The sequence below is a fragment of the Pantherophis guttatus genome, chromosome 2 (assembly GCF_059756535.1).
Source record: "Pantherophis guttatus breed Tessera chromosome 2, ASM5975653v1, whole genome shotgun sequence".
NCBI lineage: Eukaryota > Metazoa > Chordata > Lepidosauria > Squamata > Colubridae > Pantherophis > Pantherophis guttatus.
This window is the reverse complement of record NC_142064.1, coordinates 55,103,083-55,118,477: the sequence shown is the minus strand read 5'-3', so window position 1 is coordinate 55,118,477 and position 15,395 is coordinate 55,103,083. Positions and strand designations below refer to the sequence as shown.

The following is a 15,395-nucleotide window of genomic DNA, read 5'->3' as shown; positions in this document are numbered from 1 at the left end:
ACCAGACTTAACTTTGCACAGAGTTGAGTGTATATGTTTGGATTATACCATTTCAGATTACTGGTGAGCTTTCAAATAATTGATAATTACATATAATTCTCCTTAAAGGAAAAAAAACCACATAGACACAGGAAAGAATGTGATTTGACTTTCTATCATTTAGCTTTTTGAGTGATAGAAACTTTCCCAGTACAGGAGTTTGGGATTCCACCTGTAATATAAAGCAGTATAGAAAAGATATTGCTTTAGTGAAACTGGGCTTTAGATTAACTAAATTATGCAATGTGCATATTCATACAATATGCTATACAGTGATTTAATCAGAGTTTATTGAAGCCCATAGTCAACTATGACCTACCTATAAGGTCCCTTCCAATTCTGTTAATCTATAAGCTTGACACTTAACTATTGACCATATAATTCAAACTACGTTGGATTTACAGGCTAAAATACAGACAAATATGGATATTTTAGTGTGGTACATTGTATGATTTATTCAGGCAAATATGTAAGTGTGGTCATAGACCAACTTTACTAAATCTTTTTCCTATAAGACACCCTTAAGATCTAATGTTAAAGTATACTCGGTGCTATTTTGGAAGAGACTATCTGTTCTTAGAAAATTTTTCAGTGTTAATGGAAATAAAAGCTGATGAAATATTATTAAGCTTATGCAAAAATGGAGTAAACCATAATAAAACATTTTATTTCAATTTTCGTAGGTCTCTAATTTAAGACCATAATAATATATTCATGTTGCTTAATCGTTTTTGGTTTAGGGAAATTGAACTAAAAACTGATACCGGTAACACATAGAATAGATTAATAAATGCCTATATACTGCACATCTGATTTTTTTTTTTTGTTGTTATATAGTTATTGTAATGAAAAGAGAATGACTACTTATAATTATTTGTTAATTTTATTTTTTTGAACTCTTTTAATATATTTTTGCTTAACTGCTTAATTTATCTTGCTGCACTGCAAATGTATTATTTTATGGTTCTTATTATTATTTCTTTATTGTAAGCATATTATTTATCTCTTTTTCAATAAAATTGCTACAGCCACCAAAATGGTATCCTTTACTCAGCAACAGATACACAAAATTTAAGCCTGAATTGCAACTAAATCTGATGTTAGAAACTGACACCAAAGCATCCATCGATGGTTTTAAAGCAAGGGAAGCACCTCCCAGAGAAATGGCAGGTTAGTAGTAAAATAAATGCTTTTTTTTCATAGAAAACAGCAAAAATTCTGTGAATTGTGATAAATCTATGAATATTCTAGGTCCAGAAATGGTTGGCAAATTTGTCATACAAATGTCTTATAAACTTGTTTCTGTTATTATTTCTATTGAATACGTTATTTTGTGCCTAAAAATAACTTGTCAGCTTCGTGTAGTTACACTAGTTTATTAATTTTAAATATATGTCTATATAATTTAATTATTTGATTTTACTTATTCAGGTGATAGATCTCCAGATTAGATTTTTAAGTAGACCCATTAAGTCAAAAGTCTGCTCAGTCCTATCTTGGTTAATAATTTTTATTTAGAAGTTTATATAGAGTTATGTCTTTGCGAAATACGTTAAACTGATTTATTTATCTTGTGAATTCATTTCATTTTTAATAAAGTTTGTTCAAAGTCAGAAGAGATTCCATTCTATCTCTCTTAATGGTAGTTCTGATTGTGTCTTCTTATATGTCAATATATTCAGACTAATTTACTTTAAAAATTAAGTTATTAGAATTATAAACTGGTCGCATATCTACTATTTTTTTCTGTGTTGGAATTTTAATTTTATAATTAAATCTTACTGCTATTTTTAAATAATTCTTCAGCATGTGTACAGTTACTCTACTTAAACTTGATTCAACAGTTTTACTCTTCATACTTTTATATTCTCTGTCCTAAATATTTTTTATATTCTGTTAGAAATTTTAGCAAAGTATAATCTTAATGCATTCTGTATTTCATATGGTGGAATTTCTTTTCATCCATATGCTTCATAACATTTTCTTGCACTCTTCATATTAAATTTGATTTATAGTCAATTTGTGTAACCTAGTAAAGCCAGTTTATAAAACCCAGGCATTGTGCCCGCTGTCTGTGAACAGTGCTATAACTTCTGTTTGCACTCATGACCTTCAGTTAAACTGGTATGATATTTTATTGCAGTCCCCCTTGTTAGTTCACAGGAATGAATATATGGAAATGTTTTACAATATAAAAACCGTGATTTTTATGAATCACTTTCAACACAAAATTATGTTAAATTATTCCAAGTTGGTAAAGAACTGACCGATTATGAATGCAAATGAGTTAAAAGGCAGGGTTTAAAAATGTTATGTGTATATATAAGTGTGTGTATATGTATTACACACAAAAATTAAATATATATCTACCCATCTACCTACCTACCTAGCATCTATTAACTATTTATCTACCTACCTATCAAACTATAAATAGTATATATGCACACACATAAACACATACACAAATGTGGGATAAATTTATACGGTTTTTTTTATATCTACTAAGAAATGTTTTAGTTTTCTTGAGACACAACTTTTGTAAACTGCAGTGACCAAATTGGTCTTAGGTGTGTTCACAGCATAATAACCTATTAATACTTCTGTTATCTATTCAACTTTCAGATCAATTTTTTTTGTTCAGAAAATCCAAGTCAAATTTCTTCTTTTTTAAAGTATCTTTTCAGTTTCCTGGATTGGACCCCAAAAATCTTGTACCTGTGCTAAATGAAGAGGAAGGTTATCATCAAATTGGACCAGCAGAATATTGTCGTGACTATTTTGTTTTGTCAGTTACTATTGCATTTGCTACACAGTTAGAACAGGTAATACTATTGATTTATGTTTTTAAATGGGTTGTTGTAGTGAATGCAGATTCTTATTTGGTTACCTAGTGGTTAATTTTATAAAGCATGATCTTCACAGTGCATGATGACTTTGTAATATTATCAAACTTGGGATTCTATATACTCTTTAAAATTATTAGAAAGAAATATTTTGGACCTTATTGCATAGCACCCACCTCTGCTCATTAAAGCTGCCCATATTTTTTTTCAGCTGTCCATATAACTGATTTGTGTTTCATTAACTTTAATTGTTTCTTTCAATGGTCACATCGCTTGCGCAGAAGCCTAGAATTAGACAAGCAGCTTTAATGAGTATTAGTGGGACTGGATTATGCAAATTCTGAATCACTTCAAATCATATTTGCAGTATACATGGTCCTATTATCTGTCTCCTTCTCTTTCTTGCTCTAAAATCTAAAAATATAAATTAACTGTATTCTGTCCTGATGGGAGTAGCTAAAAAATTGATGAGCAGGAGCTAATGGTTACTCTTATCTTTGAGTCCTCCGGTTTTATATTTGCTAAATATTTAAATGCCTAAATCAATTTCGTACAATGTGGAAGAATCTTTATAATGGAAGTGCAAATGAATGGTCATAGTTCCAAATAATCAGTCTGAGGACACAGTCTATTTTGTGTTTCCCTCTACATTCACAATAGTTAATACCTACCACAGTGAAAATTCCAGAACGAAAGCCTGAGTTCTTCTTTTACTATTCACTACTTGGTAATGACGTTACCAATGAACCATTTACTGACCTGATGAATCCAAACTTTGAACCAGAAAGGGCATCTGTTAGAATACGCAGCACCATTGAAGTTCTAAGAGCTTATTTTTTTGGTCACTCAAAGTTGCAGGTAAGCATTTTCACAATTTGTGTGACAATATTTAAACCTTAATAGTTGTTCTAGAATCTGAAATAATCCTGTGGACTAATCACAATCCAGTCTAGCATGCGTGCAAAAGTTTTGGCCCTACAGAAAAGCAACATTATAATTCAATAGGCTCATGCATCAGCAGAATTGGTGATATTCTTGTTATACTTTAATGGCAGGCAGCATTTCCTTCTGCTTGTGGGTTGTTTAAGTAGAAATGATCTAGCATGTCTCTCCCTGGTTTAGTAGTACCATTAATCTCTGGATCAGTTTTGCTGTCCTTGTATGGGTTGTGAGTTGTGACTCCTGTCCTATAACATGATTATTTGAAGCTATTGCTAAATTGTTACTTGAAGCATTAGGGATTTTAGAAAATAAGACAATCTGAGGAAGATCAAATTCTAGGGAATCTTTGCTTCCATAAGAAGTTAATCTAAGATTCATTAGAAATTCTTGTGCATTATATTTAAAGAATAGTGTTTGCATTTGGAGATGATTGTGTAAATTCTTTAAATATGACTAATCAGTATGATTTTTCTCCTCATAATACTCTTTTGACTTCTAGATTCATCTCTGCTGTGGGGATCAATCTCTTGGAAGTACTGAAATTCTTTTAACTAGCTTATTAAAGAAAGGAAGTGCCGAAATTTGCCACCATCCAGTAGCTATAGAAGGAGCATTTATTCTTGTTCCACCTAATAGAGCTCGGCAAAAACTGCCACCCATGCCTTTGGATATGGCACCTACTGTTGGGGTTTCAGTATCACTTCAAAAGGATGACAGAGTTTGTCAGGTGCAGCCCATTTTTTGTTACATACTTTGTGTTACTATTTAAAACATAGAATGCAATAAAAATATAGTGATGATCACTGTTACATGAAAATGAAATTAATGCTAATCATAAATCTTGCTTTTGGTTTGTTCAGCCTATAATCCAACCAGCTGCAAAGGCTGAGACTGAAAATGTGAAAAAAGATTCATCTCCAACACATGATAAAGAAGGGAGACCTGAAAATGGCTCTCAAGATATCCTACCTCAGACACAACATTCTCCTCCCATAAAAGAGGATGCTACAGAAAGTGAAGTAGAAAGTATTCAGTATGACAGAAATCCAAAATTACAGAAAAAAGGTAATAATTTCTTGTATTTCTTGTAACTTAATTATTATCTCTACCCCAAAGTTATTCTTGCCTTGTATGTTGTTTTATAGCAGGGTTCCAAGTAATACCCCCAACTAAAGAAGACTCCAAGGCTAGCAATTCCTCAAAGATTCATTTTATTAGAGATGTCATATTGGCACCTCTGGGAAAACCCGAATCTGACATTTCTTGGGTTTCCCCCACCCAAAAGAAAGTCAAAGAACCATCCCCTGCATCCACATGTCCATCACATGATCCAATCAATCCACCATCCGAACTGGAGTCAGCCCCCAGTACTCCTACCCAGAAGACAGCCCCCAGTCACTCCTACCCAGATGCAGGCTGAACGTCCTTGACTCTCAGGGAAAAGAATGTTGTTATGGCTATATATCTTCACCAACTCCTTGCAAATCCCCTCTCCCGTTTTCCCAGACACTAAATGTGGCAGCCCTGAAGTTCCAAAGAAAAGATGGCCTTCAGGGCTGACAGCATCATAGAGAAAAATGTTACTCTGCACAATTATTTAATCTAATTTAAAACATTGTAAAAGCTCTGAGTATATGGAAAGAGTCAGCAGGTGATTATAATCTACCTATGGAATCCCTTTATGTTTAGTTTGAGAGCATCATCTGGTTATGGTTGTAGGTTTCAAGTTTCATTTTAAAGTAGATTGTTAGCATAAAAACACTAGTTTTTTTCTATGTAAACAGAATACAGTAATGTGCAGGTACTTTATATGATTTTGCCCTTACATAAAAACCTCTTGAAATCTGGAAATTTATTTTGTAAATACTAGCCTTCCAATAGGTTGGCAGGAGCTGGGGCAAGTAATGGGAACTCATCCTTTCATGGGCCACTCAGAACTCGAACCCAAACTGTCAGCTTTCCAGCTGACAAGTTCAGTGTCTGTAACTGCTGAGTCATTGCACCTTAGAGTAATAGTAACTTACACTTATTTAAAACTGTTACAACAGTATATCAAAGATTGAGAAGTCTTTATTGGAATAAAAGCTAACACTTTTTTAAAGATAAATTTTGTGTTTATATTTGCAGCTTTGAAAAGTAAAATGCCTGCTTCTCAGACTCAACATCCCAGTACTTCTGAATCCACTACAGGGCAAAAAATTGCTGTTCCTGCATCATCCCATCATTTTTGTTTTTCAGTAGATTTAAAAGCTATCCATAATCTGGATGCTGGATTTCCTGTTAATTGTATGTTAAGGTATGAAAGCTTTACACTGTAATTCATTGGGAAGGCATGCTTTATTTATGTTATATAAAACAATGTAAAATTTTAATATATAGATCTAGATCTTAAGTAAAAACTGTATGAAAAAACTATTTTATGGGAGTTCCTTTCTTTGGAGGATATTTTCTTGTTAAAAATACTAAAACCTTAAATACGTTGTTTTCTCCTAGAAATGTTGAGATTGTTCACAGTCATCTCTTTCTGATATATTGTAAGAAACAATTATTTTTGATACTAGTGTGTCTTTGCTATGATTCTAAACATTTTGAGATAAAAAGCAATAAATCGGCCAACCAGGATGCTAAATTGGAGATTTGGGCTTAACAATAGAATGATGTACAAGGAAAATATAATAATAATGTTTTAGTCATCGTTAATTGCATTTTTCTTTGAGCTATAGGCCAACACTATTTTGGTTTGGTTTTCTCATACTATGGCTGAGTTTAAGCTAAATCATGATGTGCTTTGCTAGATTCTGTTGTAGAATATTATATGAGGCATTATTAGTAGTAAAGTATAGCTAAGCTTCGTTTAGTTACTAATCTAGGATCTACTTATGGATTATTCAGGAAATTCTGTTTAAAGCAAATTATGGTTTAACATACCATGTCAACACAAATAGTATTTATGGAAAAGTACCTCTTAAAGAATGCAGATATTCTGGTTTCTTTTTGCAAACAGTTTTTCTGAAAGTTCCTTTTATGTACATTTTTACAACTGAAAATACTGCTGTAGCCACTTACATATTTATCTATTTCCAGATAGAAAATCACTAAGTGGTAATAGAAGCATATAACTTTTGCCTGACATCTTTTAGTATTCTGTCGTATGTGATGTGATTTGGGACATGATCATTCCATTAGAAATTGAATACCTCTTGGGATACAAATACAGGGAAGAATATTTTTTATAGGAGAAGAGAGGAGCAGAAAAGTCCAAATAAAAGATATCTCCCCTGAAGTCTTTAATATTAGACTAAATTGTGATATGCATATTCAAAACATCACCACCCTTACAGACTTCAATTTGATCTTGTTTTCAACCTGATAAAAAATGTAGAACAGAATGGTGATGCCATCAGATGATGTACTAGATTTTATATGTTAACATTTTAGAAATAGCCATCAGAACAAGAAAAGCCTTTAGTGCAAACTAAATAATACTTTTTAGGAGTCTTGTCCCATTCATGTTGAAAGTACCAAGGCACTTCCTGGTTGAAAGGATTAGCCACTGACATCACTGTTGCCCAGGGGGATACCAAGTTGGGACTCCTTTCATGTCCTCGTTAATGAGCCTCACTGAATTGGTACCTGTTTATCTACTCATGTTTGCACACTTCCGAACTGCTAGGTGGGCAGGAGCTGGATATTTTTTAGGAGCAAGAGGCTGTAATTCTACCCCATTTATAGGGAGATAACATCCCTTCAAAATGGTCCCAAAGATCACATTTATGTAGACTGATTTTATATGTCTGACTCCACCATGGTTTGTTGAATAAACCACAATTGGTTAATTTTATCAGTAAGTCATAAAGCTTGTTATATTTGATTGACAGGTTACATTAGGCCAAAATCAAATAAACTGCGTGGCTATATCAAGGAATCCCCATTTCAAAAATAGAATTCTGCTCAATCTTCTCTGAATGTATTGCAATACAATAAGACCTACACATTCAGATGTGTAGTGAGGTTACTATTACTTCAGTCTCCCTGACAAATTTTGTAATTAATATTGAATATTGAAATTTTCAAGTTCAAAGATTTATTAAGCTATTAGTACTTTGAATTTATAATATATTTCCTGAAATTTGCTTAAAATTACTGGTCAGGTTGATTTGATATTAATTTTGTTTTCCTCCATAGATATTCATACCCATTTTTTGGCAGTGCTGCACCCATTATGACAAATCCTCCTGTGGAAGTAAGAAAAAACATGGAAGTATTTCTTCCACAGTCTTACTGTGCATTTGATTTTGCAACTATGCCCTATCAGCTTCAAGATACCTTTTGCAGGTAACTTATGTACTGAGATTCTTTTAATAATAGATACATTAATATATTCACTTTTATGCAAGCTAAGTTTCCCATACTAAGATGTTTACCATTTAAAATGTGTTCTAAATCACTTGTTTGTTCAGATAGCGTATGTATCTTGTCCCTATGTTTGTACAATGTGTTTTTAAAAAGAAATTATGGTTGTTTTAAAAGTATGTGATCCTACCTTTTTTATGGGGAGCAGAATTTACAACTTTGAATTGACCTATGCCAATCATAGATTAATGAGCAGAAAAAAATAGATCAAATTGTCATCATTATCAGCCAGGTGGCAGATAAGAGACTGGGACCCTAATTGCCTTACAGAAGTTTGTGATATTACTTTCAAAGATAAGAATATGTATGCCATTGCATAAACTAATAGTTTTTGTAATGCTACAATGAAAATGTAGCATTACATTTATGTAATGCTACATTTGTAGCAGAGAAAGTATTGATTTTAATAATTTTATTTATTTGTTAAATTTACGCACCAACCAAAGTGACTCTGGATAGTTTACACCATTATAATAAATCCATATAAAGACATGAATAACAGCATAAATTAAAAACAATGAAAAATGGGTAAAAACTTCCAAGTACAGATAAAATTAAGGTGCAAAATTCAATTGCACCAGCTGAAGCTACTGAATACTTTTCAAGGGCAGCCCTCTATAGTGATGTCCCGGTGCCTGGAGGCCGTGCGGGTCTAGATGGGGAGGAACAGGCTCCGACTCAACCCCTCCAAGACCGAGTAGCTGTGGTTGCCGGCGTCCCGATATAGCCAGCTGGTGCCATCGCTGGCTATTGGGGGCGAGTCATTGGCCCCCACGGAGAGGGCTCGTAACTTGGGCGTCCTCCTGGATGCAAGGCTGTCTTTAGAAGAGCATATGACGGCCGTGGCCAGGGGGGCTTTTTATCAGGTTCGCCTGATATGCCAGTTGCACCTCTTTCTGGATCGGGACTCCTTATGGACTCCTTATGCATGGTCACTCATGCCCTCGTTACTTCCCGCCTGGACTACTGTAATGCTCTCTACATGGGGCTCCCCTTGAGGAGCACCCGGAAGTTCCAACTGGTCCAGAATGCGGCCGCGTAGGTGATTATGGGGGAGACATGGCACTCCCATGTAACACCTCTCCTGCGCGAGCTGCACTGGCTTCCGGTAGTCTTCCAGGTGCGCTTCAAGGTATTGGTTCTCATCTTTAAAGCGCTCCATGGCTTAGGGCCTGGGTATCTACGAGACCACCTTCTGCCACCGATAACCTCCCACCGGCCAATACGCTCCCACAGAGAGGGTCTCCTCAGGGTGCCGTCGGTCAAGCAATGTCGCCTGGCGACCCCCAGGGGGAGAGCCTTCTCTGTGGGGTCACCCGCCCTCTGGAACGAGCTACACCAGGGATACAACTGATCCCGGACCTCGGTACTTTCCGCCAGCGCTGAAGACTTTCTTATTTCAGCAAGCCAGGCTGGCTTAACATTTTTAATGGGTTAATTTTATGGGTAAGGGGTTTTAAATTGGGGAAGCCAAATTGATTTAATTATTTTTTAAACTATTTTAATTTTCATATTGTATGTATTTTAATCCTGGCTGTTCACCGCCCTGAGTCCTTTGGGAGAAGGGCGGTATAAAAATTTAAACAATAATAATAATAATAATAATAATAATAATAATAATAATAATAATAATAATAATAATAATAATAATATAATAGAGCATGTTACAATAATCTATTCTGAAAGTGAGTGTATGAGTGACTAAGTAGAGCTTTACATTCCAGGAAGGGGCACAAGTGATACACAACACGAAACTGTGCAAAATAGGAGTTGTGAGTCTAGAAGAAACCCATATTGCACACTGGGTCTGTCTGGGGCAGTGCCACTTCATCCAGTTCCAAAGATGGTAAAGTCCCAGAACCAGAAGGCCTCCAAATCCAGAACCAAACAGTCTGGCCAGAGTTCAGCTGAAGCTCCCCATACAAACCCCTGCAACTTCCCACATTAGGACAAAATGTCAACCACATATCTGCCCCAGGGTAGAGATATATAACAGTATCATCAGCATTCCTCACCCCATGGCAACAGATTATTTCACTCAGCAGCTTCATGTAGATATTAAAAAGGAGTAGAGAGACTACTACGAAACCCTGCAGAACTCTACATAGCTAGGGTTGAGGACAGGACCTTCTCACTCCCAATTAACATCAAGAGGTACCTGCCTGCAGAAAGGAAATGAACCAGGTCAGTACTGTGCTTCCCACTGCCACTTCCAGAGCCAAGATAGTATTTAATAATGTCTTCATTTCTGATTGAAACATATCTTACCATTGCTCCAGTAGGCAAGATCAAATAATTTTCTTTTGTATCACTTAGAGAACAATGTCCCATCCAGTTTTTACTCTTCACTAAATTTACACTTTCTTATTTTTCTACATCCATATTTTAAAATCTCAATTTCTCTTTTCTGTCTGGACCTCTGACAATCCAGGAAATCCCTGACTTTCTGATCATATCAGAAGAGTCTTAAATGGCTAGAGTTGCTATTTCAGTTAAGTCCTCCAAACACACCCTTGTTGGGAAACATCATTCAGTCTATTCCTCCTACTCATACCAAGAAGTATTTTTGTCAGTTGCATAGGAGGAGGCAGGGGCTACTACCTTTGGCTGTAATGTTGGTTAATCCTTTTTTGAAACCAGATGAATTGGAGCAGCATAGTGAAGAATATTTCCCTCACCATGAGATTGGTGGGACCACCCTCCATCTGGATTTCTGTTGCTAGATCAGACGAGTAATTTTCCCTGAATCTGCCTCTGATCCCAGTATTCTTTCCCCGGGGATCTGAAAGGCAATTCCTTGTTTTCCTTGGAAACCGTACATGTCAGGCAGATGATTGAACAGAACATTGACTCAGTCTATTCAAAGTAAATCTTGAAGAATAGGTCCTCCAATGCTACTGAGATCACCATGAGGTTTGTCAAACTTTAAATAGACCTGCATTGCTAGTCAGCTGCAAGTTGTCCCAATTCCTTTCCAGATTCTTCATAGAAGAAACATTAGCCTAGGATGCTCTAAAAACAAATTATCAAAATTATCTACCATGTATCTTCTTATTACTCCCCTCTCTACAGTATCTGGAGAAGGTAGAAATCATCCTGGTAGCTTTTAAGTGGCCCAGAAGACTTCTATATTTAGTTACAGGAGCTGTGCATGGGCTCTCTACATCAGGCTGAACCTTCTCAATCGGGGATACTGTTTCACCTAGATCAAGTTTGGCTTTAGCAGTTGGGATATAGATTGATTACAAACAGTGTGGACCTTAGGTTGCAATGCAGCCCCCATTCAAACTGTTTTAGACTCTTGTACATAGTCCAGTTGTCTGGATTTTCAAAATCATTAAGCACACTTTTTGTTGTACTTTTTGCTCATTACCGTTGCAATTTCTCAAATAACGACTTTTTAAAAGCAAGCCTGATGATTCAAGTTACTACTCCTATCTGCATAGAGGTATTTAAGAATAACATTAAGACTAACCTAAACACATTCACTCATCAAGAGATTCTTACGCAGAATTTCATGCTCCATAGCAGAAGCTTCCCGGGCATACCATCCAGTGCAGGTAAATAAAAAATCTGTACTGTATATTGGAACACAGCCATTTTAAACAATGTTTCTCTGTTAACACAACATGGAGGCCCTTATAGCCATATCAATTTAACTTTTTTCTCCTGCTTCAACAATTTAATGGACATTTGGATTTGTGCTTCTAATCTTGGAAGGAGGAGGTTTTGGTTATTGATATATCAGTACTATTATTCAACTCTTTGGTGCTGTTACTAATATTGTTCATCAAGCCCTAACTGGTTAAAAGGTCGTTCTTGTTTGTAGCCACCAACAGGCACATTTTTTTTAAAAAAAGGTTATTCTTGGGAGGAGCATGCCAGCTAAGGAAATTCATGGTGGAAAAAAGGATTTCACTATATGTCTAATATTCCAGTCTTTGCCTGCTACTGTCATGAAAAGGATTCTGTATTTTATCATGTAGTGACCCAGGTTAAACAACTGAAGCCTATAAAACTAGCAATGCTTATTTTAAATTGAATGTACTCTTAGGAAATAATACTTGTTAATTGAAAAAGTAAATATATCAGTGTGTGTTTATGAACCCTGACATCTGCTGTGACAATGCAAATATATTACAATGAGCTTTCAAATGTCAATAGCTAAACATTTAGGAATGGAAAAATTAAAATAACAACTGCCTTGAAGTTCCAATCTAGAATTGCCTCCTATTTTTAGAATCGTAAAACGTAAAATGGCAGATGAAGTCTAAAAATATATTGTAGTACTTGGATTTCTTTTAGGATGAATTGCCACAGCAATTGGGTAAATCACAAATATGAGTATCTTTTTTTTTTTTTAATTTTGATTTATATGCCGCCCTTCTCCGGAGACTCAGGGCGGCTTACAATGCGCTAAGCAATAGCCTTCATTCTTTTGTATATTTATACAAAGTCAGCTTATTGACCCCACAGCTGGGTCCTCAATTTACCTACCTTAGAAAGGATGGAAGGCTGAGTCAACCTTGAGCCTTGGCGAGATTCGAACCTGCAGTAATTTAAGGCAGCTGGTCTTAATAACTAGCTTAATAACAGGGTGCCTTAGACCACTGTACTACCAAGGCTCTTTAAATTTAAAGGCTCTTTAAATTTCAAGTGATTGTACTTTTAAAGCATTTTTGCATTTATTTATATATTGAAAGCTAAACAATCTAATTTATTTGTGCTTATTTGTTTATAACTAAACAATCTAATTAAAGTACTTTAACTTGTGGAAAAAATAGTTTTTACTGCATTCTTGCATTCTTCTGTATAACTGGGTTAGACTACTTACAGCTTTCACCTTAATTCCATGCAAAGTGGCATTTGAAAAATAAAAGATGCATACTTCCATTGAGACAAGTAGGGGAAGACATACAAAAAAGTAGTTTCTTGTAAATTACCTATTCTTCCTACATTTCAGGTTACCATTGCTGGTGGAATTGTGGCATAAAGATAAAACAACTAAAGACTTGCTTCTAGGAGTTGCAAGACTCCAGCTTTCAAAAGTTTTGTCTATGGAAAAAACACGTTTTCTAGGAGGAAATAGCGAGCAGTGTTGGCGTCAGACCTTCAGTGAAACTGTTCCTATTACAGCAGCACAAGGGTAGATATTTTGAAAAATTGGGGTTCCTGCAATAAAGCCAATTCTTTTTAATAGCCTGGATCAGTGTTTCTCAACCTCAACGAATATGATGTATGGACTTCAGTTCTCAGGTTGGCTGGACGAGTTCTGGGAGTTGAACTCCATACATCTTCAAGTTGCTACGGTTGACCAACACTGCCATCGACACATTCTGCATTATATAGGTAGTGCTTGCTTAACAATCTTCCCCACTTAGCAGCTGCTTCAGTTTTGATGGTGTTGAAAAATAACTTTATGACCGATCACACTTAAGGCTATTGCAACCTTCCTTATGTCATATGATCGGGACTACAGTAGCTGTAATTAAAATGCAGTGTTTAGTTTTATGTAGGATTACACTGAAGCTTTTACTTTTCTGTTTTTCAAGTTTACAAATTGTTTTTAATGATGTAATATTTATTAAATTATTTCATTGTTTAATACTCATTTAATAACTTAATATAATGCATTTGTACTTTGTACACCTTTTTCATTTTAGGAGAATATTTGGAATTGAATTCCAAATTCTACCGTAGTTGATCATTCAGATTTGATATTCCAGTTTTGCTAGTAAGATAAATTGTGAATCGCAGTGTAGCTGAATATAATAGCCACTAGATGGCACTGCTTCAGATCTAATTAGTTTTATAGCCACTGACGCAGGGAAATAATTATTTTCTTCAATTTTCTAATGTAATGAAGTGACTATAGTTCTCTGCTTAGGTTGGACAATTTCAGATATCCTATTTATATTTGTTTTTCTTATGTTTAGATACTCAATATTTTATTGTACTTGCATTATTAGGTATTAATGAAAATGAGTGGGGAATGTAAACTGCAAATAAAGGTTTTGCTGAGTAATAATTTCATTTTTTTACTCAACCAAAACAATTAAAAGAGCCTATAATTCATCAAGATTTGTCCACCTATATCCATACTAGCAGATTTTACAATTGCTTGGGATTTTTAAGCTGGTCTTCCTAATCGTCCAGGAAAAGAAATAGTGTCTTTAAAAGGCTAAAACTTTTGTTCTTAAAACATTAGCACTTGTATATGGACTGATTAAATTAGGATGTATGGCTATATACAATTGAAATATATATGGATATATCTAAGATAAAGAACTATTAGTAGAATTTGAGAACATTTGATACATTATTAAAATACTAGCTAATATATAGGATTAATAGTCATCGTCTAAGTCTCCTAGTGGAGTATAGACCAGCAAATCTGATGCAAAATAATTCTCTGCTTTTTGTTTAAATGTAACACATCTTGCAAATACTATTGGTCTTTCAGCTTGCATCAGTTTTTAAAAAATCAGGTCAAAATGTAAGAACCTAAGCTTTTAGAAGACTCTAGGCAATCCTTAAGAACAACAATATAAAAGAATGAAATTAAAAAACAACATACTTCCATGATTAAGAGGGAAATCCTGTTTAATGTCAAAATATGATAGCTATGTAGTTTTATCATTAAAAAATGTTTCTGTTTCTCTTTATTGTGAAAGTTCAAAAACTTTCTTTTATAGCTAAATGAAAAAAGAAATATGTTATTGCTTTATAGGCCAAGCAACAAGATTGCAGATCTTTCATATATCGTGACTCTAGAAGATTATGGACTTGTGAAAATGCATGAAGTTCTGGTGTCTGATTCTTCTCGGGTAAATGAACATGTATCATTTCAAGTTAAGAGAGAAAGCATTTCATTAGAAATCATTTGAAAGTATTTATTTTATCCCATGTTTAGTGTTTAGGTGCTGATGAGCTACTCGGTGTTCCTAAAGTACAGCCTGAAGTCCATACTGAACCAAGAGAAACTCTGGAATATAAAGCAGCACTTGAACTAGAAATGTGGAAAGAACTACAAGAAGATCTTTTTGAGAATCAGGTTATTTCATAATATTTATAGTTGTTAAACTGTGGATCTACTTAGACAAGTGAAAGAAATAATAACCTTCAGTCCTTTAGCTATAGCATATAACTGGGTTTGCT

At 34.7% G+C, this 15,395-nt stretch overlaps 1 protein-coding gene across 1 annotated transcript in view; it reads left to right on the top strand.

Moving 5' to 3' along the window:
• Nucleotides 1-15,395, top strand: part of CEP120 (centrosomal protein 120) — a 38,341-nt gene that overhangs the window by 4,599 nt on the left and 18,347 nt on the right. The window contains exons 4-13 of the mRNA XM_034409969.3: nucleotides 1,068-1,209; nucleotides 2,713-2,861; nucleotides 3,543-3,740; nucleotides 4,324-4,551; nucleotides 4,685-4,889; nucleotides 5,952-6,120; nucleotides 8,010-8,159; nucleotides 13,201-13,383; nucleotides 14,968-15,064; nucleotides 15,151-15,291. Of these exons, the coding sequence (XP_034265860.2) occupies nucleotides 1,068-1,209; nucleotides 2,713-2,861; nucleotides 3,543-3,740; nucleotides 4,324-4,551; nucleotides 4,685-4,889; nucleotides 5,952-6,120; nucleotides 8,010-8,159; nucleotides 13,201-13,383; nucleotides 14,968-15,064; nucleotides 15,151-15,291 (1,662 nt within the window). The remainder of the gene's footprint in view (nucleotides 1-1,067; nucleotides 1,210-2,712; nucleotides 2,862-3,542; nucleotides 3,741-4,323; nucleotides 4,552-4,684; nucleotides 4,890-5,951; nucleotides 6,121-8,009; nucleotides 8,160-13,200; nucleotides 13,384-14,967; nucleotides 15,065-15,150; nucleotides 15,292-15,395) is intronic.